General features: G+C 45.1%; 1 protein-coding gene across 1 annotated transcript in view; it reads left to right on the plus strand.

Annotated features, from left to right (window-relative positions):
- The first annotated feature begins 501 nt into the window (after nt 1–501).
- LOC146784300 (interleukin-1 receptor antagonist protein-like) overlaps nt 502–25,026 on the plus strand; it is a 75,027-nt gene continuing 50,502 nt past the window's right edge. The window contains exons 1-2 of the mRNA XM_085635644.1: nt 502–636; nt 23,689–23,793. Coding sequence (XP_085491770.1) covers nt 23,717–23,793 — 77 coding nt within the window. The 5' untranslated portion in view covers nt 502–636; nt 23,689–23,716. The remainder of the gene's footprint in view (nt 637–23,688; nt 23,794–25,026) is intronic.

Below are 25,026 nucleotides of genomic sequence, written 5' to 3' on the forward strand. Positions count from 1 at the left end.
GTTCGTCCAGAGGGGGCCCCTTCACGTACCTTAAGGGGGGGCTCAAGTTTCGTTTGCCAGTGCTTACTTGCAGCACAGTTATATCCAGAAGCGAAAGAGTTGTCAGTGTCATTTATTGTGTGACTTGTGTTGTATTTAGTTGTACGATCACCTTTGTCCTCAGATGCTGAAAGGGCCAGGGGTAGCAGTGCTAAGCCTCCGAGGCAGTCTGTGTGATTTGCTTTGAAGGTCATTCTCAGACGTTTTGGGGGCACTGATCTCTTCTGAGGTCATGCACCGACCTCATTGGGTCACTGATTCCGCCCCCCTGAGGACAACCATTCCAACACACAACACGTGGTGAAGTTTAGCATTGTTCAGACCTAGAATGCATGTCAGTTCCCGCACCTCTTACCAGATGTATGGTAATTAAAGCTTGTTTTTCTCTGCAGGATTTGTTAACCTCACTCTTGTGACAGCACTTCCTCTTCTTGAGGACAGGGGGAGTTCCCAGTGCGGGTAGAGATTACGATATAAGCGGGAGGGGGGCTGGGACATGGTAAACCCATCTGAGCAGACACTTGCCTGAGGCAGAACACACCTGAGAAGCCGCTCGGTGACAACCCTCGGATACGACTCACAGACCCCTCGTTGCAGGTAAGGAATGTTGCTCGCCCAAGTAGACATATTTTACTTTGCCCCCCTTTGAATGAATGTTTGCTATATAAATGAGTGAAGCAGTCAGTGGTGCAGCCGGTGCAGTGGCACCGGGACAGCGAGGTTGGAAGGTCCTCGCCTGCCCGGCATTGTTTCCTGTTATTTAAGAGGCTTTTGGGTCCCATTTTCAAAAAAATACAAAGCTTGTCTTGAGCCTGGCTCTGTGTTTATCCCTTGTGAAGTTTGGGTGGGGCACGAGGAAGTAAGTGGATAAGGGATAAAATGAGATGACAGAGAAATGGTATGAAATGAGTGGGTGAAAAACAAAAAGGAGAGGCGGTAAGCAAAAGGTAAAAGAAGCTAAGGACGAACAAAAGAGGCAGCATTAGAGAATGAAGAGGCCAGAAAAAACAAGATGTTAGGAAGGAATGAGATAAAGACCAGTGAGAAAAGAGAGACGGGAAGAAGAGGTGAGGGTAAAAGGAAGAAAAGGGATGAGTGGAGAGAAGGATCAAGAGAGAAGAAAAGAGAAGGAAACACAGGTACAATAAATAATGTAGAGACCCGTAAACAGGGACGTAGCTATCATTAGTGAGACAGGTGCAGTGAGACTGGAGTCCACAGTGTGAGGGACCAACTGAACCCCAGATATGTCTGGCTTTTAATTGCAGACTCGGTGGGGTGTGGGGTATTTTTGTTGCTTGAATTAGGACCCCTGACCTCTAAGCTACAGGCTACATCCAGGCTGTATGCCTAGATATGTTTCTTTAAGGGCTGCACATATGTTACAGACCTCCCCTCTGCTAGCTGGAGTGATGTTACAGGGTTCCATGCCAGTGAGGTATTTAGTGCTAGGTGGACTGGGTCTCCTAGGGCTGCTTTGTAGCCACACCTTAGTTTGCGCTTGTTGGCTGTGTGCGTATATGATTAACTTATTTGGACGGAGGAAGGGGAAAGCGACAAGACATATATACAGGATGCAATCCCACAACCCACCAGTACCATCTTGATGCCCTTAACAGGAGGGGAGAGAGGCAGCACCACTGGAAAAGGGTAATGAGCCTTGGTACCGCTTCAAGGAGCTGCAGATTATGCAGTCCGAGACGGGTGTGGGAGCTGCTGGCAGAGAACATTGGTGTATACCCTGCCTCAAGAAGTAAAACAGCTGTGCTGGAGTCAGGATATAGTCTGATAACTTCCCTCTAGGTGATAAAGGACACTGTTTTCAATTCTGGACCTTTGTATGATAACCTAATGCATTCTGGGTGGTGTAGTCTTGTTACACTTCCATTAAACAAGTTAGACTAACACCCCTGCAAGGAATGATTTGTACATGGAAAGTTCAGGGCTAGAGACATCATCAGTAATGACCTACAGTGAAGTGGTCGCTCTGTGGGGATGTCGCTGCTGTCTGATGAATGAGCAGTCACATCATCTGGAAAAAAAAGTGCAAGAAGAGAAACCGAGTGAGCTAATGGTCTCTTTTATACAGTGCTTTCAACTCAGCTCCCCTAATCTGCCAATGTGTATCAGGCCTCTCTTTTGTGTAGTGGTGACTTTGGGAAATGGAGGAGCCCACACATGTCACATGAGCTTCATCAAGGCTCAGTGTCCAAAATAAAAAGACCCAGCAATGACTCCACTCCGCAGACCCCTGCCGCATGCAAAAAACACGAACTTCTTCATTTTGTATAGCACCAGCCAACGAGCACCAGGCACCCAAGCTTGTTCACCTTCAAGCCAGACAGAAGTGAAAAAGCCTCAAAATATCTGGGGGACTAATTATCCTCGACTACTTGCAATCATAGCACTTGCTCGGAGGAAGAGGGGTCACAACCTTCTCTGACCTTCACTTGAAGGGCAATGGCTCTATGTCTACTCAAAGCTGTAGTACAAACCTTCCTAAATATATGTTACATGGTGTTTAGACAAAATGTAGGAACCAAAAATATTGTGGGACAAAATATCATATCAAGGACACAAACATTGTGAAGACACGTTTCTACAGGTAAGTAAAGTTTTACTGCATATAACTCCACATATATGTACCTTGATGATATATGTATCTTCAACGCATGTACATGTGGAGTTAACAATAGTACATCTATAGTTACCTATTTGCACTCACCTTCTCGATTTTTTGGTCCTCCCTACTTTTGACATGATATTCTGTCCACACAATATTTTGGGTTTTAATTAACATATACATTTAAATATATGCACAGTACATTTTCTTTTATGTTATTTTTGAGTTTTATAGAGCACAATCCATCTCAATCACAACTACAGAACTCTTGCCACAGAAGGCAGACATACACAAATCTGTATAATTCACAATATCATAGGCACACATGGGGCAATAATAAACAGGTAGACTAACACGAACAACACACAAACATATACCTAAAGAGCGACCATCTTATCCTAGACTAGCAGAAGGAGCAGAGTGATGGTAATAAAGGAGAAGTCGATTTGCATATCTGTTTTTTCATAGTGTTAACACATGTGACCCCACGATAATGTTAATAAACATAGTCTTCTGGACTTCAGGCTAGTTGGGGGTGTGATTATATAAAGGATATGCTGCACATTATAAGGATATTGCAAGTCACTGTGGACTTCCATAACCATATAGAGGAACGAGGCCGGGTTCATTTGTAAAGTTATGGACCTCCGAGGGGACTTGCAATATCCTTATCATGTACGCCATGGGGTACTTTATCCTAAATAATACATGGTCACACCATCACCTTTCCCACAAACCACTTACAACCTTGGTTTGTAGCTCTTTCATATGAAAGAGCAAGCATGTTTGCAAACATGGAGAATAAAAATAAAACCTTTAGTGCAAAATTAAACACATCAAAAACATGATAAATAACAGACAGTGTGCCTTCCTCACAAGAATTAACATCAGACCTTAAGACCTCACATATGTTTAGCAGCTCTATAACAAGTTTATTTGGGCACATTACAATATTTAACAAATTACATTTTGCATTGGGGTTGTGGCAAAATATTGACAACCAACAAGCAAAATCTGGGCCTCAACTTATACAATAAGTTGTGTTTTTTTAACCCTTCCACAAAGAAATTGTCAACAAGGAGAATTGTGGGAGTATATCTGTCCTGCTTAATTGGTTCAAATGTCTGTATTTTAAAATATCTTATGGGGTGAGGGCACCTGCTGCAGGGATATTTCTGTGCCAACTAAATCTCAGAGAATAAGAATAATGGTAAAATAACTATGGAGGACAACGTATTTGCTGGAGAGATCTCCGTTTTGCCTAATCCTAGTTTTAAATCATAGTAGCATAGAGGGTTAATATGTCTCCTGCAAAGCACATTATGTAACACACAGATGACAGATTTTTATTTTATGTAAATGGGTAAGTGGGTTACTGCTTTTAAGACAGAGATCATGTTACTTGCAGTTCATAAATTGTAATCCTCCTAATATAACACAGTGAGGTATGAAGGGCATGTGGCACCCACACCTCGTAACCCTCACTGTCTCATGTAACACATCATTTATACTGATATACACACATCTGATTTATTGTCAATGTATAATCTGTATGTGTGATGTAAAACGCTCTGACACCCTGCATTGGGATGAGTCGTGCCAGTACTCATCCCAACGAAGGCTGTCAGAGCGCATTAAATCACATCTACAAAAAAACTATTTATTTTGTTTTATTTCTTTTATAACACTTTAGCACAACTGTACTGCTAAAGCGCTATAAAAGAAATAAAACGTATTGAAATTGTTATTTGGGTAAATACCAGGGTGACCAACACATCTGATATTCTTAGAGTGCATGCATATATATCTCTTGTATACAGGCCAGGGACTGAACAAAGTCAAAATAATGTCTCTCTTAAGTGCCTGTAAAGTGATGTCTTTGTTTGCACTGCATTGCATCTAGGTGTGAAGCTCCCGAAATCTGCCCACCCCCCACCATGATACTCCAACAAACGGAGGCCTCACGGCCCCTTAACCTCGGCCCTTGTTATGGGTCTATCTTGCATCTGAGAAGCAGGGCACAAGTCCTAAACAAGCATTTACAATGCAACGGTCTCGGCATTGTTAAAGTTAGAGCTATTGGCATTGCTCGTGACATTATTTTTGTTTATGTTTTTAAAACATTTAAAGAAACAGCATTGTTATTTACAATGTCAATAGCTTAATCACTCTCAAAAGCGAGATTTATTATGCGAGCATTATTTGGGAAGTTTGGCAAATCCATAATTATGAGGAAAACGCTGCAGCATCGCAAAATGCCAGTGGCCCAGACTAATATGCATGATTAGTATGTGGATTCCATGCCCATTCCATCTTTGTCCTCTCTGCTGAAACTGCTGTCTGAAGTGTCAAATTTTATTAATACTAAACAAAAATCGCACTACCGTGCCAGGGCCAGACTTGGCGTTGATAATGATTGTTTGAAAAGGGAACTTTGAAAGGATACGAACTTGACCAATTCTGGTTTCAAAATATAAGAGAACACTGTAGAGGCATGCGTTTACCGACTGTTATATATAATTTGGGATATATTTCTTAATCTGTCGAGTTCAGCCACTGCATGATTATATTGTTGTCTCTTTTTGAAACTCATGAGCAGTAACATTGTCGTGGTGTCACTAGGGCTTCAAGTGGATGCTTTTTCAATATTATATACAAGCCACAGTTACTGCTAATTTATCTTATGCAACTAACAACGATTGACAAAGCCAATAGTCCTAACTTGTTGTAGGTATCATGTTACTTGTTGTATCATTATGCCTGGATGCAATGACAAAAGAGACAGCAAAATACAAGTCGTATAGACCCCGCGCAACACCGCCCCCCACCCCCACCCATTTGTTTGTATCCCACTTAAAGCCCTGGGTAGGATACTCAACAACAGGGCCGAACTGGAACCCCAAAGTAGGCCTGGCAATTATGTCGGACCAGCTGGAGGGTCATGGGGGAGGTTAACTGTGAAGCACTTTTGCTACAGGAAACGCCCGATGCCCGGGCAAGCTAGCCCGGCCCTGCTCAACAACCCCGTTCTCTCCCGCATTTACCTGTGATCAGGCGCGCAACACCCATTGAACTCAAAGGGCTTCAGCCCCCCCCCCCCGTGGTGTGTGGCAGCCCGGGATGAGACCGCTTCCCGGGCAGACACAAAGCCGCGCCTGAGCAGTTCACAGGTCTTTAAAAAGACCATTTGCATGTTAATGAGGCCTCGCTGTTGCTTCACCCCTTCTAAGAACCCCCGCAGCTCCACTCAGCCTAGATTCAGCCCCCCCCCACCCCCGAAATCAGCGCCACTCTGCCTACTGTTTAAAGATTCAGCGCCCCCCCCCAAATGTTCGCTTATCCCCCCCCCCGAACATTAACTAGCAAGTGATTTCGCTGGTCGCTTTTTCACAAGCTCTGAACTTTGGCAGTGATGTTTCCCCTTGATAGAGAAGTTTCAGTTTCTGTATTTGGATTCCATGCCCATTCCTTCTTTGTCCTCTCTGCTGAAACTGCTGTCTGAAGTGTCACATTTTATTAATACTAAACAAAAATCGCACTACCGTGCCAGGGCCAGACTTGGCGTTGATAATGATTGTTTGAAAAGGGAACTTTGAAAGGATACGAACTTGCGAGTGCTTGCGGCCTGAAACAACAAGCGAAGTACCAGCAGCAACCCCAGAGGTCCGAAGTTGCTGCGGGACCTGGAGAGCAAATTACCCGAGTCACCTCGAGGTGCAGGCATTCAACGCTGACTCTACAGCCTCGAACGGCCGAATGTAAAGCTATCGGCTGGGCCTGCCGATTCCGGACCCGGACTGCGGAGCTTGTCGGATCCGCACTGAAGTGCACTAGGGGACAGTGCGGGGACGTGCTGGTCCCGAGTCATGTAATAACCCGGACAGATTGGCCATTGCACTCGGAGGCTGTGGTGGAAGTACGCGGTTCGTCGCAAAATGGCGCCGAGTTGTAGCACCACAACATAAAAGGAAGTTAAGGAGGTCGAAGTACTGTTTGCCAGAGCGGAGACCATAGTCCAAGCATGGTTCATTGTGGCAGAGAAACCAGAGTTCTATAAAATAAATGTTCGTGAGGGAGGGGGTGGTTTTCGTAAAACGTGCCTGGCGCTCGGTAAAACATCTTGAATTGTGTAACGATGACCCGCGAGCCGAGAGAGCGTGTACAAATGTTGATGTGAGAGACTGAAGACATTGAGAGTTAAAATCTGCAAGCGACAATTACTTTTATTTTCTTTGCTACATAAATGATCGAATTTAATGGAGGGCACCGAAAGACACCACCGCCTTTCTCCGAGGCACAGCAAAAATGCCTCGGAGAAAGGGAGCGTCCTTTTCGGATTCGGGGGCGTGTTTTGCTGTTGTCTCCTCCCTGAGACTTCTCGCAAAAAACACGCCCCCGATCCGAAAAGGACGGGGCATAATCTGAGTGACTGACCTCTTCTCCAGTGGCTGGCCAGCATTTAAGAGGCCAGCCAATGGAGAACAGGAGAGAAGAGGGGCGGGTGCAAGCCCCTCTTCTCAAAGACATTAAATCTCCGGACTTCCGGTCTGCCGACCGGATGGTCCCGAGACCTAAAAAGAAGTGGGGGGACGCTCGAGTTAGGTTGTGTCAACGGAAGTGACGTCACGACAGGAATTGATGTCACGAAATTTGCTGGTCTACGTCTGAAATGCGTGAATACATACAAGATACAAGTAGAGGTATAATACATAAGTGGCAGTCACTCAAAACACAAGAACACACTATACACAGGACCCATTCCTCGGATTACACGGTTATTACAGACTCGGGCCGTAGGCAGTAGGGCATCTGAGACTGTCACAGAAGTGACATGCTCGGCGTGTTGATAGCGCAGCTCCTTGAAACCTTCGCGCCTCGGCTTGGCTCTGAGAAAGGCTGGCAAGGGGAGGGCGCGAGGTGGAAGGGGAGATTATTCTGAGCCTCGGGTGCATTTGAAAGGCATTCATTCGCACGCAGGTGCAGACTCGGACACCGGCTACATCTTTTGGGCAGGGGGGACGGCGTTCACCCGGTAAAAACCCAGTAAAATAAGTGGGGGGACGCCGTCCACCCGCGTGGTACCCCGACTCGAGCCCTGCTGAGAAGCCCCTTCTTCCTCTGCACATTGCTGCTCAGAACAAAAGCAGACAACTTGCAGGCACTCCTGGCCGGGGATGAGTTTGGCATATTTCTGTAAATCCGGTTAAGTAGGAGGAACGTGGCACTCCGCTGAAGTAGACAATGCATGAATGTTTACCCTGTGAAAATAGTGGGTAGATGGCTTCTACCCACAACTCGGGCCTTGCTTATGCCACATGGCTCTTTCACCCATTTTTTGTGTTTTTCTCTTAAGATCTGTGAATGCTTTGTCGCACCAAAAACTGAGACAAAGTTAAAATATTGAGTAAAATGAAGGACAAGCATTTTGCGAACACTGGCGTAATTTCCTGATATTTCACATAATTATGCAAGAGCAAATTCTGAGACTATTGCACACCTCTGATGGTAACAGAAGTGCAGGGCCTCCAGTAAGTGCGGCGTCTGGGGCCCTCTGTGACTGTCCTGCCTCAGGTAAAATCTACAACAGTTTAGTGCAGTGCAGTCGAACCCCATCCTTTTTAGGTTGAGCCCAGCAGGCAGCAGCGCGCATGCGCTAACTCTGCGAGGCTTCTTGTCTACTCCGTGTGGGTCCCATCTGTTACTCCGAGCCCTCCACATCTGGTGTGCACTTTGCAAATCTGTCCAGTTACGCCAAACAGCCTTAGTTGGCACATATAGACCACCTACTGTGTTCATGTACGTGGCTAACGCCATTTATAGGTGTTATTTCATGTGTCTAAGGCGCTTCAACATGATGAACAGCTGACTCGGCCAGGTTGAATTTTAACCTCCCGGCTACAACTGATTTTAAATGTTCCTATATCAGGTGTAAGCAGCTTGTCCACGTCTGGATAATTATATACATTCTGCTATGGGTGTTTTCACCTTTACCTTTGTACGCGATTAACTGCTAGCGCCAGGATGCCGCCTCATGTTGGATATATTCACACCTGATGTGGTTACTTGGCAACTCTGGCTAGTAGCGGCTACTCGACAGAGTGAAATAAATCCCTTACCGGCAGGCTTTCTATGGCAGTGTCTCTCAAGGTAGAGTAAAATGGCATTTTCCTGCATTTGAGCTTCGTCCATCTTAAATAATATTTCTGTCCACATCGCTTTCACCGCTTATCTGGGGAATGCTCACCTTTTACCTTCTAACGCGGAAACATACTAATGGCTTTTATGTGGTAAAATAATTCATTGGATTATTATACGCGGTGCAGACATATGGGTGTAACGTGCATATCACAGGTTCGGAGTTGACTCAGCTTTCACGATTACTAATTGAATTTGTAGTAATCAGACATATTGTTCGTAGAGGTCAGAAGCCGCAGGACTCTTGGTGGAAGCGGCATACACATTTTTTAAGTCACCTTCCAGATTAATGATTTCAGCAGGTACCAAAATAACAAAAAATGGGAGTAGAATGGTAGGGAAAAAACGAATTGTACTTTCGACGTGTAGCAAAAGTTGAATAACGGCCAGCTGCAGCGTGGTGAATGGACAAGGCGCATTTCAGTTGTAACTAAGGAACATATGCAGTCAGTTTTACACTGTGCAGTGAGTGCACCACAGCAGTCCTCCTTCTCTTATTTTATCCGGTTTCGTTGCCACTCAAGGCCACCCTGCACTCCAAATATCACTGAGCTGCAGAGAATCTCGATTTTCAAACCATCCCGTAGTTGCTAGAAATGGAGGGAACGCACAGAAAAACAGAGGGCGCTTTATGCTTTTACATCCTAAATGTCAATGCCTAGTTTGTTGTATAGTCCTTCATACTCAGGTTAGCCTTTTTCAGTGCACTTTCAATCCTGTCAGCTGAACGGCGCAGAGAGGAGACATGATTCGCCCAGGAGCACAGCAGCAAGATAAATGAGGACGCTAGGATTAGGATCTTGGGTTAATTAATCAACAGACCAGGCTACATCTCTTCCCCTCACTCAATGTGTGTAGGCTTAACTATCGCACAAGGGGCTTTTAAATCCTTTTAACTACCTTCATACTGTTTGTCAGTGGGCTCAAAAGTTTCAGTTCCTTACACATGGGTACTACGTTGGTCTCGTATTTGTATGAGGTTGAAACAGTGGGGTGGCAAGCACTTTGACCCCCGTGGCGGTCCCTGTGTTTGCCGCCCGTCTGCGGCCGCATCAAAGAGCAGAGATATGGGTGTGGGGGGAGGGGGGGACTCGTGCCTCCTGGGGCGCACCACCTGCCCCCCCATTGCTATTTATATTTTTAAAGTTTTATATAGCGCTAGCTTGACCCGTGGGTATCAGAGCACTTTACATACACAAAGGAAATAAAATTGCATTACATAGCAGGACATAAGGAAGCCTAAAGATATAAGCAAAACATAATGATTAGGTATACAGTGAAGGGGGGCAGAAAAACGCAGGTGGTTGAAACAGTCAAATAACCACCCATCCTTGATGGTCAACTAGGTTATTGAAGTCTAGGTTAGTTGACTTGTTCTGTAAAGTATTTGTTGAGGAGAAGGAGTTTCAGGTCCCTTCCGAAGCAGGAGATGCATCTTAGGTCTATAGGGAGTGCGTTCCACATCCTGGGTACGTTACCAGAAAAGGATCGGCACCGAGTGGTTTTCCTTTTCAATTTCGGGGGGATGAGAAGAAGTGAGTTGGAGCTTCTCAGAGTTCTGGATTTTCCTGCTCTTACCAGTTTGCCGTTTAGGTAGTTGGGGGAATGTGAGTGAAGGGTTTTGTGTGTGATGCAGGCCAATTTGTAAATACATCTACCTTCCATGGTAAGCCAGTTCAGGGAGTTAAGGGTTGGTGTGATGTGTTCAAATCTTTTTACACCAGTTATGAGTCGAGCTGCCATGTTAAGGACTGACCTTGGTGGGGCTAGGTGAGCTTTTGGTGTCCCTGATAGGATGGCGTTCCCATAGTCCAGTTTAGAGAGGACTAGTGATTGTACTATTGTCTTGAGATCATCCTGGGGAATGAAAGGTTTCGTTTTCTTGAGGTGTTTTATTGAGTAAAGGGCACCTCTTGCAGAGTTTTTGATGTGGTCCTTCATTGATAAGGGTAATGCCTAGTGACTTTACCGAGTCGGATAGGACGAGGGAGCAGTTTAGGGCATCAAGATTCTTAAGCCAGCCTTGGATTGGTCAGTGGTTACTTTTCGGAGAGAACAGTGTTAATTACGTTGTGTCCGGGTTCAGCTTTATATGGTTTGCGTTAAACCCAGCTTGGATCTTGGTTAGTGTGACATTGAGGTTTTGGATGTCACTGGGTGATTTGATTTTGTAGTAGATTTGTGTGTCATCTGCATATAGGTGGTATTTAACTCCTGCTTGTTTCAGAATGAATGTAAGGGGTTCCATGAAGAGATTGAAGAGGGATGGTGAGAGGATCGAGCCTTGCGGGACCCCAAGTGTGACTTGTGTTGGCATAGAGAGACAGGAGTTGATTTTAATTTGTTGCGAACGGTGCTGAAGGAAGGAGGTGAACAATTGTAGTACTATGCCATTAATGCTAGAGCACCTCTTCAACGTCTCAAGTAAAGCTGGATGATTTATTGTGTCGAATGCCGCTGATATGTCAATAAGGATGAGGAGACAAGCTTCACCTTCATATAAGGCTGTGGATATTGTCTGAAATATTGAGCATAGCTGTTTCGGTGCTACAACCTTCCCTGAATCCCGATTGAAAGGTGTCGAGGAGGTTGAAATCATCAATATGTTTGTTAAGTTGTTGGAGAATGCACTTCTCCAATGTTTTAGCTAGGAACGGGAGGTTGCTACACCACTGGGTCGAAATCAACATACTTGGATTAAAAAAGAAAAAAGTGCCGAAGTCGGTAGAGTATCAATGGTAATAGCCAGCGCTTGAAATGGGAAAATAGAAGTGCAGGTACTCTGTACCAGAGTACCTGCTCTGCTTGCTTCTGAGAAGTGCCAGTACTCTCCAATTAAAACTATTACGTCTGTCTTGAGAAGTGCCGGCACTCCCCCTCTCGAAATAAAAAAGTGCTGCTACTCCGTACCAGACTGTACCGGCCCATTTAAAGCACTGGTAAGAGCCCCATTTTCCGGAAAAAAAAGGGTCATACACGACATGTAGCAAGTCACAGTAAAGCGTCCAGGATCCTTGGGTTCCTCAATCGTGGGAAGCTTTGCCCAGGGCCCTAGCACCTTTCACCGTTTGTAAATTGGTCCCCAGACTTTATTTAATATCTTCCAAGTGTGTCTCTCTTAGTGCAAAAAGTGCACAACGTCTGTGGCCTTTGTTTCTTTCTCAGCTACATTCTGAGCGGTGGGGGGAGGCTAACTGGGAGTGGGGGAGAACACAATAGGACCCCCTTCTTCAACATTCATTTTGGGTTCGCAGGTGATATCAGTTTGCTCTGGGAGGCTGTGGCTACATTTCCGACTGTGGAGTGAGCTAAGATAACTTGGTTGTATTCTCAGCTTCTCACTTTGATAACACTGTGTGGTCCTGGGCAAATTCCTCAACTTCCCTGTTCTCTTACAGACCAGTATTGGGAGCACTTAGGAGAGGGTTAAATGACACTAGTAAGCACCATGTAAGCAAATAGGCCTACATCACGCCAGCTTGCATCAGCATGGCCTACTTAAGTGATAAACCACGAACAACCCCTGCCCTTCCTCCCAGGGCAGTCATTCACCAAGCTGAGAAACACATATGCCCTTTACATCACCCACTCTATACCGTATCTACCTTCCTGACAGAGCACCTGATGAAAATATTCAACCGCTCCAAACTGGACCACACACCTTCAACAAATATCTCGAAAAGACAACCCTGTCCAATAACCGTAAGTGGACTATGGGAATAACTAATACCGTAAGGGGGCCCGCAGAGCTATTCAAAGCAATGAAGATTCGTAGGAAGGAGCGCCAAGTTCACAAAAGTTTGTATCAGTCTAATACTGAAGTCCAAAATGTTTATTAATTTTCAAGATTTTTTCTAAAAATTCAAAATTCCAAGAGAATCCAATGTTTTCTAAGAGATTTTTGTCACAAAATTCAAGTTCCGTCAGAGTCCAATATGAACATATGTTTCCTCCAAATTCGATACTTTCTTGAAAGTGAATAATCACAACTCAGAAACAGCCTACGCGTTTCGTCCTTATAGGACTTCATCAGGGCCAAAAGAATCCTGTTATTTCACTTTTCCTGGTCCCAACATGTTTTGTAACTTGTTCCAATATCTGCAATCTTTAAAATCCGTGTGAGTATATTGAGTCAAAAATCTCCGCACCGACAGCAACAGATTATGATAAATACACAGCGGTTTCATCATGATTTGTTGCTGTCGGTGCAGAGATTGCAGATATTGGACTCTGTCGGAACTTGAATTTTGTGACAAAAATCTCTTGGAAAACATTGGATTCTGTTGGAATTTTGAATTTTGTGAAAAGATCTTCTTGAAAATTAATAAACATTTTGGACTTCAGTATTGGACTGATAAAAACATTTGTGAACTTGACGCTCCTTCCTACGAATCTTCATATTTTGGAATAATTTGGTCTTGACGGTAGACCATTGGAAGAGGAGCGCCCGAATTATACATATAATCTTGTACTATACATGTATATCTCACCAGTGCATACCTAGCATTACCCTTACCATTGTTTGTAAGCTATTCAAAGCAGTCAGCTTTTCGAAACCCATAAGCTGCATGTCTAACTCAGCCTTTCACACTTCTTCACCCATCACCTGCTAAGCACTGCATCCCGGAACATGATAACTGCACCTTAGTAGTCGTCGCGCTTGACATGGAAGCAATTCCCACATAGGATCAAAACAAAGTCTGCAAACTTCCAAACCAGACACCTTACACGGTGTAGAATGCTACCCATGTAGGCTAGCACATCTGCACGCACACATGGGTATGAAGATCTATATAAATATTGCAAATACAATATTACTGCAACACTCCACTGCTATGAAAGCTGAACATACATATGGAGCTCTCTCCTGTCACAGTCACCCTGACCACCTTCTCTCACCACAACCACTGTTTTTCTGCGCGTATCTACAATTTTGACTGTGCTGATGTTAGAGACCCCTAGTTGTTTTTATGGTCGAGCACTCCAGTCCAAAACAATCTGCTCTGCCCCACTCCAATCCAAAACAATCTGCTCTGTCCCACTCCAATCCAAAATAATCTACTCTGTCCCACTCCAATCCAAAACAATCTGCTCTGTCCCACTCCAATCCAAAACAATCTGCCCCACTCCAATCCAAAACAATCTGCTCTGCCCCTCTCCAATCCAAAACAATCTGCTCTGCCTCACTCCAATCCAAAACAATCTGCCCCACTCCAATCCAAAACAATCTGCTCTGCCCCACTCCAATACAAAACAAGCATTGGCATAGCCAATAGGTCTTGCCTTTGGGACCTTATAAGTGTTTAGTTATGCAGCACAATATCCTTGGTGCAACAACATCAAGTGTTGCATGGCTAAACACTTATAAGGTTCCAAAGGCGAGACCTATTGGCTATGCCAATGCTTGTTCTGGCATGCTGTAATCCTACCAACAGACCAGCTTTGCTTTTAATAAGAAGATTTGCCACCTTAAACATGAGTCTCCCCAGGCGATCAAATAATGAAACACATGTTAATACTTGCACCTAAACTTGCAGATTCATTTCTTCGAACAAAATACTGACAGTTTCACATTTCTCTCTACATGTTGTGCACTATTTTGATTTTTAAGATGGAAAGGTAGTAAATGCCCAACAGCCACTGGATGTATCTCAATACAAGAGAGTATTATATGCCTCGACCTGAACAGGAAACGTAAACTGTAAAAACATTCAAAGACCTACATTAAAAAAAAAACAGGACAATTCATTTAGCAAATGTTCAATGTTCGTTCAACAAATGGAGAAGGTTGCAGACCACCTCTGCAGCTTTCAGAAGGAGCAGGTTTGTTATTTTCTTGTGGAGATACAGAAATGCCATCTCTTGTGCACTCCTTGCTTTTGCTTGCACGCTTCACCACTGTGCTTGCACTGACAGAAGTACAGGTTGAGGGACTGCAGAGCTGGCGCAAGATTTGGTCAAACAAACCTTTAGAACTGTGTCACAGCTATAATACACAAACATTACTTTATATGAAGTGTCTGAACAGGACTCATTGGTTCAGCATCTATACGTGTGACAAAAGACCTAACCCATTCTACTTTTGTGAGAATGCATATGGAGTTTGAAAGCATTCACCCACCTCAGCAAATACTTATTCATTCAAAGTGCTGGGTATCCACTACAGGTCCAGAAGGTTTGGACCGATGATTACAAATTTCCACTCTATATAAGTTTACATTAAAAGAATATAAAAACAGCGCTTATTTACGTGGAGAGGATTTCCTGAAAACAACTGGAATAATTTGGCTCTCCTGGACAGCCTGGCTCCAGAGACCTGAAGCTGTAGCTCGCAAACCAACTTTGGCTTCACAGAAGACCGAATAAAACCTATCGCGCCGGGTCATCGCTCATAAAACTTTACTTTATCACGCTCATGGTATAGCTTACAAGTCAAAACAGTCACTCTATCAACAAAAATACGTTTGAAATATTCATAGAATAAGCAATATTTGAAATCATAAATTTTCAAGGAAAAACCTTATGGAAGGGTAGTAATGACGGTATCGTACTCTAATTCTACTTTCCTTTAGGTCTTTGTGTGGAGACAATCTGCTATGTACAGGGTCGAAACCTTTTGTTCGTCACCTGACACAATAGAAGCATGTGAGAACCGTGCAACACTACCGCTGCCGGCCAAACTCTTGCTCGAGGACAGTGTTCAGCACGCGTTATGCAATACATGCCACAGTAAGTGTGTGGGGAAGTACAAAGCCCCATTGACAATATCCCCCAGTTTCTCTGCCCAAGAATAATAATATGCTTAATGTATTCCCAAATAGCAGGGGGAAACATCCTTTACCACGAAACCGTTACAACGCGGTATGGTTACATGTGGTTTTAACAACGAAAGTCGTTACGTCAACTTGCACTGGAGGGCGCTCTAGACTAAGGAATAGTGTGAATTACTGTTCCAACACCTTCCCTACTGTACATAGACTGGAGTTGGAATAGTAATTCACACTATTCCAAAATCCAGCGTCCTCCACAGCGCAAGTCGATGTAACGACTTGTGTTGATAAAACTGCGATGGAACATACCGCGTTGTGATGGTACGCGTTGTATCATCATACATCCCCGACAATGAAATAACTTACACACTAGGCTGTTAAGAATCCACACCATTGACCAACGTATCTAAAATGTGTATACACAGTAGTATTTAATGTTGTATTAGCAACTTGTGCCACAGATCAGAAGGGCGCATGTTACCCAACATTGAATGAGCAGGTTATGAGCAAGATAAGGTTGCCTGCAAAGGGCCAAACTTCTTTCATTTGACACCAGTCACAAGACCGAAGGAAACAACAGGTCTTTGTTCATACTTCACATGCCCCTTGTCTCCGTTCTCATACTGATCAAAAATAGGCTGCACTTTTGTCTTCCGGTGTCTGGAAATATCAAACAGTCACAACCCTAAAACTGTGCGGTGAGGACAGGATCCTATTTGCTTCTAGCGTTCACAAAGCGGTAACTTACAGTATTTGAGGGACATCCAAAAGGGGACGACTGCTTTCCCCATCCACCACTCAAAGTGCAATTCGAGTGTCTATGTCATTCAACGCCATGATAATTCGTGCCAGGCGAGCTCTTTGAAAATGCCAACACAGCAAGGCTTAAGGAGTGACCAAGGCACCAGGCAACCAATGCACTAGTAGGCATGACCGTGTCTACTGATGTGGCACCGCAAATGCTTCGATAACCAGCAAAGCCACGCTTATAACCCAGATACGCTGCTGCGAAATTGAAGTTTTTGTGCAGACAGACCATGCACATCTCAGATCAAAGACTTTTTAAACTTGTAACTAGAGGTACCGAATTATTCAGTAAACAAGATAAAATACATAAAAGAATGGGGAACTGACAAAATATACTAGGTGTAGACACTCCGTTCTGTTACAGGTTCTAATTCATATTTTTTTAATAAAAAAAAAACAAGTATTTAGGAAAAGTCGATTAGAAAACCAAATGGTGCTGACAAAAAGAGTATGTGTCTCTCCGCTTGGCAGAGTATGCTGAAGGTCGACAGTCCAATTGGCGCCGTGCTCCCAATGACGCATCCAGACTGAAAGCTTCGAGTAAGGGCTGGACCTCTCGCTCTTTGGGTCCGGACCTCTCTAGTCCCAACTACTCAGGCACTGCTGCTTCTTTGGCGCGCCTTCTATCGGGCGGCAATGACAAATTATTTGTGTTTTTTCCCCCACCCCCAAAAGTGTGCGCACACAAAAAAAAGTATAATTTGTTGATAAATTCCAGTTCAATTCTGATAAACAATTTCTAGCCACAGCAATACAAGTTTAAATGTTGAGGCGATTTGAACCCGAACAGAAGCAGTTAGTCTGCATCTTGAGGTAAACACACAGGCTCACCTCAGATAATAGTTATTAAACTATAGTACAGGATATAGATTGCGTATGATGGCATACAATTAATTTACGAGTCTACGAAGTGGGATCAAATCGGAAGGTGAGAAAGTGCAATTAAGCTGTAACATTCCTCCTTGGGAGCCCTTCAGTTCAAAACTACAGGTCGCATCAGAGGCCTACTAGCATAGAGCCAGCACTACTGTCCCTCCTTGGTAAAAGCGGACATTAGCATCCCACACTAAAAGCAATAGTACTTACCTAGTAAGGCTTGGCATTTTACACTCCAACGGTGAATTCTAGTGCTCTCTCCTGTCTTGACAATACCTGGCCTTTCAGCCCTTTGCAAGCCCCCGAAGCTTCAGCAGCAGTGATCTGTGTATTAACAAGCATTGGCCGCGCGGGAAACAAGCATTGGTCGCGAAAGTGAAACTGATGATTGCCGCGAAAGTGAAACTGATGAAAGTCATTGCGTGGCCAGCTGCAGTATAGAGGGAGGGGGGGAGTGGAGGCAAGCAGAGTGACGCGATCTGTGGTGGGGGAGTGGGAGGGAATTGAAGCACAGAGAGAGGCACTCAAGGGGGGGAGGGAATTAAAGCGCAGAGAGAGTCACGCAAAGCGCATGCCCGCGCACATGCACTCAAGCTCTAGGCCGGCCATGGCAGCATTTGGTAGCACTTTTTTTACCCCTTACTAAAAGTCGAGCAAGCAGCGCATGCGCTGCTCTAGGCTCGACCTAACAATCTGCTCTGCCCCACTCCAATCCTAAACAACCTGTCCCACTGCAATCCAAAACAACCTGTCCCACTGCAATCCAAAACAACATGCTCCACTCCAATCCAAAACAACATGCCCCGCTCCAATCCAAAACAACATGCCCCGCTCCAATCCAAAACAACATGCCCCGCTCCAATCCAAAACCACATGCCCCGCACCAATCCAAAACCACCAGCCCCACTCCAATCATAAACAACCTGTCCCACTCCAATCATAAACAACCTGTCCCACTCCAATCCAAAACAACCTGCCCCACTCCAATCCAAAGCAACCTGTCCCACTCCAATCTAAAATAACCTGCCCCACTCCAATCTAAATAACCTGCCCCAATCCAATCTAAAACAATATATCCCACTCCAATCCAAAACAATATATCCCACTCCAATCCAAAACAACGTGCCCCACTCGAATCCAAAACAACGTGCCCCACTCCAATCCAAAACAACGTGCCCTACTCCAATCCAAAACAACGTGCCCCACTCCAGTCAAAAACAACGTGCCCAACTCCAACCAAAAACCACGGGCCCCACTCCAATCCAAAACAATCTGCTATGCCCACTCCAATCCAAAACAATCTTCCTACTCCAATCCAAAATAATATATCCCACTTCAATCCAAAACAACCAGCCCCACTCCAATACAAAACAACCTGCCCCACTCCAATACAAAACAACCTGTCCCACTCCAATACAAAACAACCTGTCCCACTCCAATCCAAAACAACCTGCCCCACTCCAATCCAAAACAATGTGCCCCACTTCAATCCAAAACTATCTGCCCCACTCCAATCCAAAACTACCTGCCGTACTCCAATCTGCTCCACTCCAATCCAAAACAATTTGCCACACTCCAATCTGTCCCACTCAAATCCAAAACAATCTGCACCAATCGAAAACATTCTGCCTGGATCCAGTCCGCCTGAATCCAGTCCTCTCCACTCCTATGCACCCTACTCCAATCCAATCCACCTCACTCCAATCCAATCCACCCCACCCCACCCCACTCCACCCTACTCCATTGTAATCTATCCCATTCCAAACCACCCCACCCAAATCCAATCCACCCCATTTTATTCCCCCTACTTCAATCTAAACCAGTCCACCGCAGTCCAATCCACCCCACTCCAATGCAGTCCAATCCACCTCACCCCACCCCATCCTACCCCAAGCCACTCCATTCTAATCCACCCCACTCCAACCCACCCCCTCCAGCCAATCCAATCCACCCTCTCCAATCTAATTCACCCCACTCCAAACCACCATACCCAAATCCAATACATCCCACCCCAAACCAATCTAATCCACCTCACTCCAATGCACTCCACTCCACCTCATCCCATTTCAACCCACCCACTCTAATCCAATCCACTCCATCCTGTCCACCTGCTCCACTCTACCCCAATCCAATACCCCTAATCTACTCTAATCCAATCCATCCCCCTACCTCAACCCACTCCACGCCACGCCACTGTACTCTACGACACACTCGGCCACAGAATCACTAAACTTTACTCCCTTCTACTCAATGACACTCTACTTTCCCTACTCCACTGTACGACATTCTACTACAACAAATCCAGTCTACAACACTACTCCACCCACCCCACTCTAGGACACTACACACCACTAACATTTAGCCATGCTGAACAGCAGCCACACTGGTGTACAACATAGCAAAACCACATTGCCAAAGCCAATTGCTCTTGTAAAGGCGAGACCTATTGGCTCTGCCAATGCTTGTTTCTCGAGTAGTTAGGAGGGTAGTATGGTGTGCCATATCAAGTATCTTCCTGATACAACCTTACAGGTAGCCCCATTGTTTTGAGCCTGAGAGGTCGTTTTCTGGATATGGTTTTTTTTGTCAGGTGACTGCTCGCAACATTTTCCAACATTAGATATCTTCATATATAAGTTACACATTCACATCTATTGCTTTTTTTGTCCATCACTACAAAGCAGCAGCGTATCTGGGTGGTGATCAGTATTTAATTTAAAAAAAAAAAAAAATTGCCAGGTCACTTGCAGAAGGCCACTGCAGCTTGCACCACCCATTGCCCATGCCAGTGCTGCTATAACAGTACCAACAAAACTCACCATCACACTCCTACAAGTGAGAATATTTAGACTTTAAATATACCCTAAAAGTGACAAACACCTGCCGTCCAAGCTATTCTTATAGTTTTGGGTGGCAGGTATGAGTCACTTAAATGTTTATTGAATTATTAAAAACTGTTGCTGTGCTCGTCACAAAATTAAACAGCGCCGTCATATGGCAGGCGTTGTAAATGCCATTGTTGACAAGAAAGTGCTGCTGCTGAGCACCAGAAACCACAGCCTCAAATTAAGCACTGGCGATCATGCATGACCCAACAATAAAACACATGAAGGCAATATATATATAATATATAATACATATATAATATATATAATATATATATATATATATATATATACACATACAGCTTTGGGTCTGGGACTTGTTCTTTTACAAATTAGGCACTGGATTTAATATATATATATAGTTATTTATTTTTAAATCCAGTGCTTAATTTGTAAAATAGCTATATATGAAAAACACAGATTCAGTCACACAATAGAACCAATATTAGGGATTGCAGAGGCTTGAGCAACAAGCTACACATTCTTATGTTATCTAGGATCCAATCAAATGAACATGACTTAGCATATGACGTTAAATGCATGTACTTGTGTCAGAGGTTTGTGATCATGTTCAGTTTTTATTAGTGCTCTGACTCCGCCCTCTCATTACGTAAGCGCTATGCAAAACAAACACATTAGGTGTTAATGGACACTATAGCTGTTTGTGTTACTCATCATTCTGGTGTCCAGGCTGCAAGAAGATCACTGAAGTGCTATTTTCATATAAGGGACGTTGTTGGAGACCTTTACAGAGTGTTCAGAGAGCAACACTGTAAATAGATGAGGTCTCACATGATTGAACTGCTCCCATTTAAAACAAACATTGAAAATGCAATAGGTCTCGCCTTTGATTAAGTTAAAGCCATTTTCTTTGCTAATGGTATTGTATAGCAAAGCAAATGGCTTTAACTTAATCAAAGGAGAGACCTATTGCATTTTCAATGCTTGTTGCTATAATGCCTTTAAACCTTAAAAAATGAATTTCCCTTGTGACATCAAACTGATTCCTCCTAAATGCCCAGTGGTAGCCCCATCACTGATCATGTATTTCCCGCCCCTTGTGCCCAAGGAGTACCATCCATTGTGACGTCACACAAATAGGCTTGTTTAACATCCAACCAATCATCCCTGTCTCGCAACTCACCTGGCTATCTGGTTTCGTCGGATGTGCCTCACAAAGCCGTGGCTCATGTCCAGCCTGCCCCCGGGGCCAGTCTTTTCCAATCCGCCTGGCTCCTCCCCCTCTTCCATGATCCGCCCTTGTCGGACAACCATGGCCTAAATTCACGTGAAGACCAACTGTCCCCAACCCGCGTGCAGTTTCTCTGGAGAAGCAGGGTTGTGCGGGGGCGGAACGTCTGCATGCTGAGTGGCAGCACAAACTGTACTGCTAACAATTAGCAGATGGCGCTGGCCACCACCTTGTCAGCGAGCCTTAACCGTAGCTTCCTGAAACACTATACCGCTCGTGTCTAAATAAAGAAGAGCGTTGTGGTTAACAAAAAGATAAGACAAGACATGTATGTACCCTGCTCTGGACTGTCATTTTGTGATATTTCAGCTGTACTGACTGGGTCTCAGTGACACGCAAGAATCTAGAATTAATAATAACATTTAACTGTGGACAATGGTAAAACTATCAAGCGGATACAAGTTATGATTCAACAAAGAATTTTCAATCCCATGTTTTTTTCAAACTCCTTCGCTGTAGCGAATAAAATTCAAAGCCTTTTCGCTGGGTTTCAAATCATTCAATTTCATCGAGGTACTCCTGTTCTCTATATAATCAGCACATTTAGAAGAAACCCACCGTAACAGCTTCTATCTGACATGGATATGGCTGATCATGGCGTCTTCCGGAGTTTTTGATGCTTTGTAGTATTGGGGTCCGGCAGCCAATCAGCTTTGTCAACTTTTTGTGTCAAGCCTCGTTCTTGCAGTCTATCCACCAATCAGATTCAAGCAATCAGTGTGCTTACCGAGTGAGGCTTGTAACGCAGACGCGCAGTGTTCGTAACCTGGACCTATAGAGCCACTGACCGGGACATGGCGACCAGGCTACGAGTAAAACGCGAACGGGAATTGGAGGATGATGATGATGAGGAAGGTGAGTGTTCCTCAGCAGGTCAAAATGGCAATAACACGTTAAACGCCCAGGAATCTGCAGGGTAGTAGAATCCGAGCTGTGTCACCGGGTTATCCCTATTTGGGCTGGTAGCCTCAACCAGTGACCTATACAGCACGTCATAAGCAACACAATTAACATTTTCAATGCATTCGCATCTTCGGCGGTTATGACGTCGAGTCATGTTCAATGGCTGCCTGCAGGTGGAACTTTCTTTGTTACCACCAGATTTTTCGGCAATGAATGAGTGCAATTTTGACAAGCTGTGACCAGCGTGACAGAAGTTTGAAATAGCTGCATACACGAAGCGGCATTTTCGTTGCCATGACAATGAAAGCTTCGCAAGATGGCGTCGAACTGTAAGCTTTGGACAAACGGCGAGAGCAGCCATCTTTGTCCATCCCTACGCGTGCCTGTAAGCCTTTGAGAGAATTGATTACAAAAGGCACTCGCATGGCGAGTGCAGCGCATGCGCTGCTATCGCCAGGCGAGACCTAAAAAAACCTAGACACTTTAGTCTTTGAAGTGCAGTATGCATTCTCCCTCCACTGAGCTATAAGGGTTGAAAAGAGATCTGAGGACCAAAAGGAAGCAGGGATGCATGGATCTCACACTATCTCTACGAGGTCTAACTTGATGTCATTAATTATGCTATGGTGTGGCGCGGTGTGGCTTGTTGGGTGAATTTCTTTTACACTGTAGCAAATTGCTGCAGACTTGCCCCCAAGCCTGTCGGAAGCAGAGTCCACGGCACACTGACACTCCAGACCAAGAAACCAGCTTTAGTTTAAATAGTCACTAAGGTGCATCATGGTTACAGCGCCGTTGACGAAGCGCTATTTTGCGTAACTTCGCATTTCAGTGCAGTGATGGGGACCACCGCACAGAAATGCATTAGTCTAACGCCTGATGCGTGGTACTTGACAGGACTGCTCATTGCTCACAATCCTGAATTTACAATCTGGCAAGTGCATTAAAATGTAACTTTGCAGCCAGAACTGGCCATGCGAGCTAAGAAACAAATTCAGGCTGAACATGTCACACATGAACAGGGACACACTGAGGTCACTGAGGAGGCATACTTGTCTGGCAAGTCAAATCTTGATTTATACATTATTTTCAGAGCTGGCAGGGGCTTGTGCATCTGTGTTCACTGACATGAAATCTGGGGTAGGTTACAGGTTGCATCCTGTGTTTGGTAAACACCAGTTAAACTGTGCTCACTCACCACTACAGTTCCCAAAATGCATCTCTGCGCCATATTGAAGGAGCAGCGTGGGCTTTAGTTTAGAAAAACTGTCATTCGAGTACTGTTTTTGAAGGATCCTGCTTGGTGCCTCTTCTTATGTTTTTGTGTTTTTTCCTCAGAACGCCGCAGATTTCGTTGGTGTATGCGATGGAGACTGGAGCGATGCAGCTGTACAGGAGCCCAGGCCCTTTTGACTGCCTCGAACCGGCCATGTTACTGACCAGGTAACTGTTCACGCTTGCCAGGACCTTGGCACTTTAGTGAAAAGGCCCCAGGCTTTCGCTCGCGCCAGTGACAGAAACAGGCTTTTTAGGGAGCAGGTGGCAGGTACTTATGTATACCTAGGACTGGCCTCGTTAGAGAACAGCGGCCAGTTTCACCCCTGCCAAGAACTGGACTTGTTACAGGACAGGTACCAGTTTCACCCAGTGGCGGCTGGTGACATTTTAAAGGGGTTGGCGTATCAGTGCCTAAATTAGTGTAATAGACAAGACAGAGAGAGTATGGAGATAGAAGTGCATACATGGAATATACTAGCACTGAAGAGTTGGGTCCCCACTGCCCATAGCACAAAGCTGTTTTAACACATGCACTGTGTGAATGTGTGCAGCTCCTGCTCTGGCCCTATCCATACACAATCCCCGCCCACTCTGCCTGGAGCTCCTGGACTCACCCTGCTGCCTGCCTGACAAGGGTGTTAGCGTAATGGTCGCAGCTGACACCGTTTATATAGAAATGCCCCCTCACCTTGGAATCCGGTCCGCCAGAAACTCCAAACCCGCGTTGAGACTCTTAGGCTCATGGAGATGAAGGAATTTGTAAGGAGTCCTTTCTTTTGACCCACAGGCTCTATGTCAACCAGCCTTGATCTTTATGCCCCAGCACTGCCTGCCGCCTTGATGCATGCTGCGGTCCCGGCCCAGAGCTGTGTACTAGTGTTGCCCGCTGGCGACAACTATACACCAATCCTGATGCTGCTGGCGCGAGTGTGGCAACTCTTCTCAGCCAATACAGACGCTGCTCCAGCAGCGCCAGGATTGGCTTAGCAGGGATACTCACCGCCCATTAGGAGACTGAGGGCTGCGGCATTGATCAACCCTCGCTCTCCTAATGCGCAGCTGCCAGCCACAGCAAACACTAGTGCGCATGACTGGGCTGGTCGGAAAAATTCTCCGACCCAAACCCAACATGCGCACTGCTGCCTGCTGTGCGCTCCGTGCCACCCCCTGGCCTGCTGAGTCTGACAATGACATGTCAGTCAGCATGACGCCAGGTGAGAGTCAACCTGCTGGCTGCCCCGCCCACCCTCTTCAGACAGAGCCGCTGAGGGAACTGAGCCTCTGCTAAATGACTGCCTTGGGAGTCGGCAGGCGCGGCTTGAGGGTAAACGCCCCAGCGCCCTAATGGACAACAGCACAGGGTTCGGTTGAAGATTTACACAGCAGCCAGTAATATGC

This window comes from Triturus cristatus, chromosome 11, assembly GCF_964204655.1.
Source record: "Triturus cristatus chromosome 11, aTriCri1.1, whole genome shotgun sequence".
NCBI classification, from domain to species: domain Eukaryota; kingdom Metazoa; phylum Chordata; class Amphibia; order Caudata; family Salamandridae; genus Triturus; species Triturus cristatus.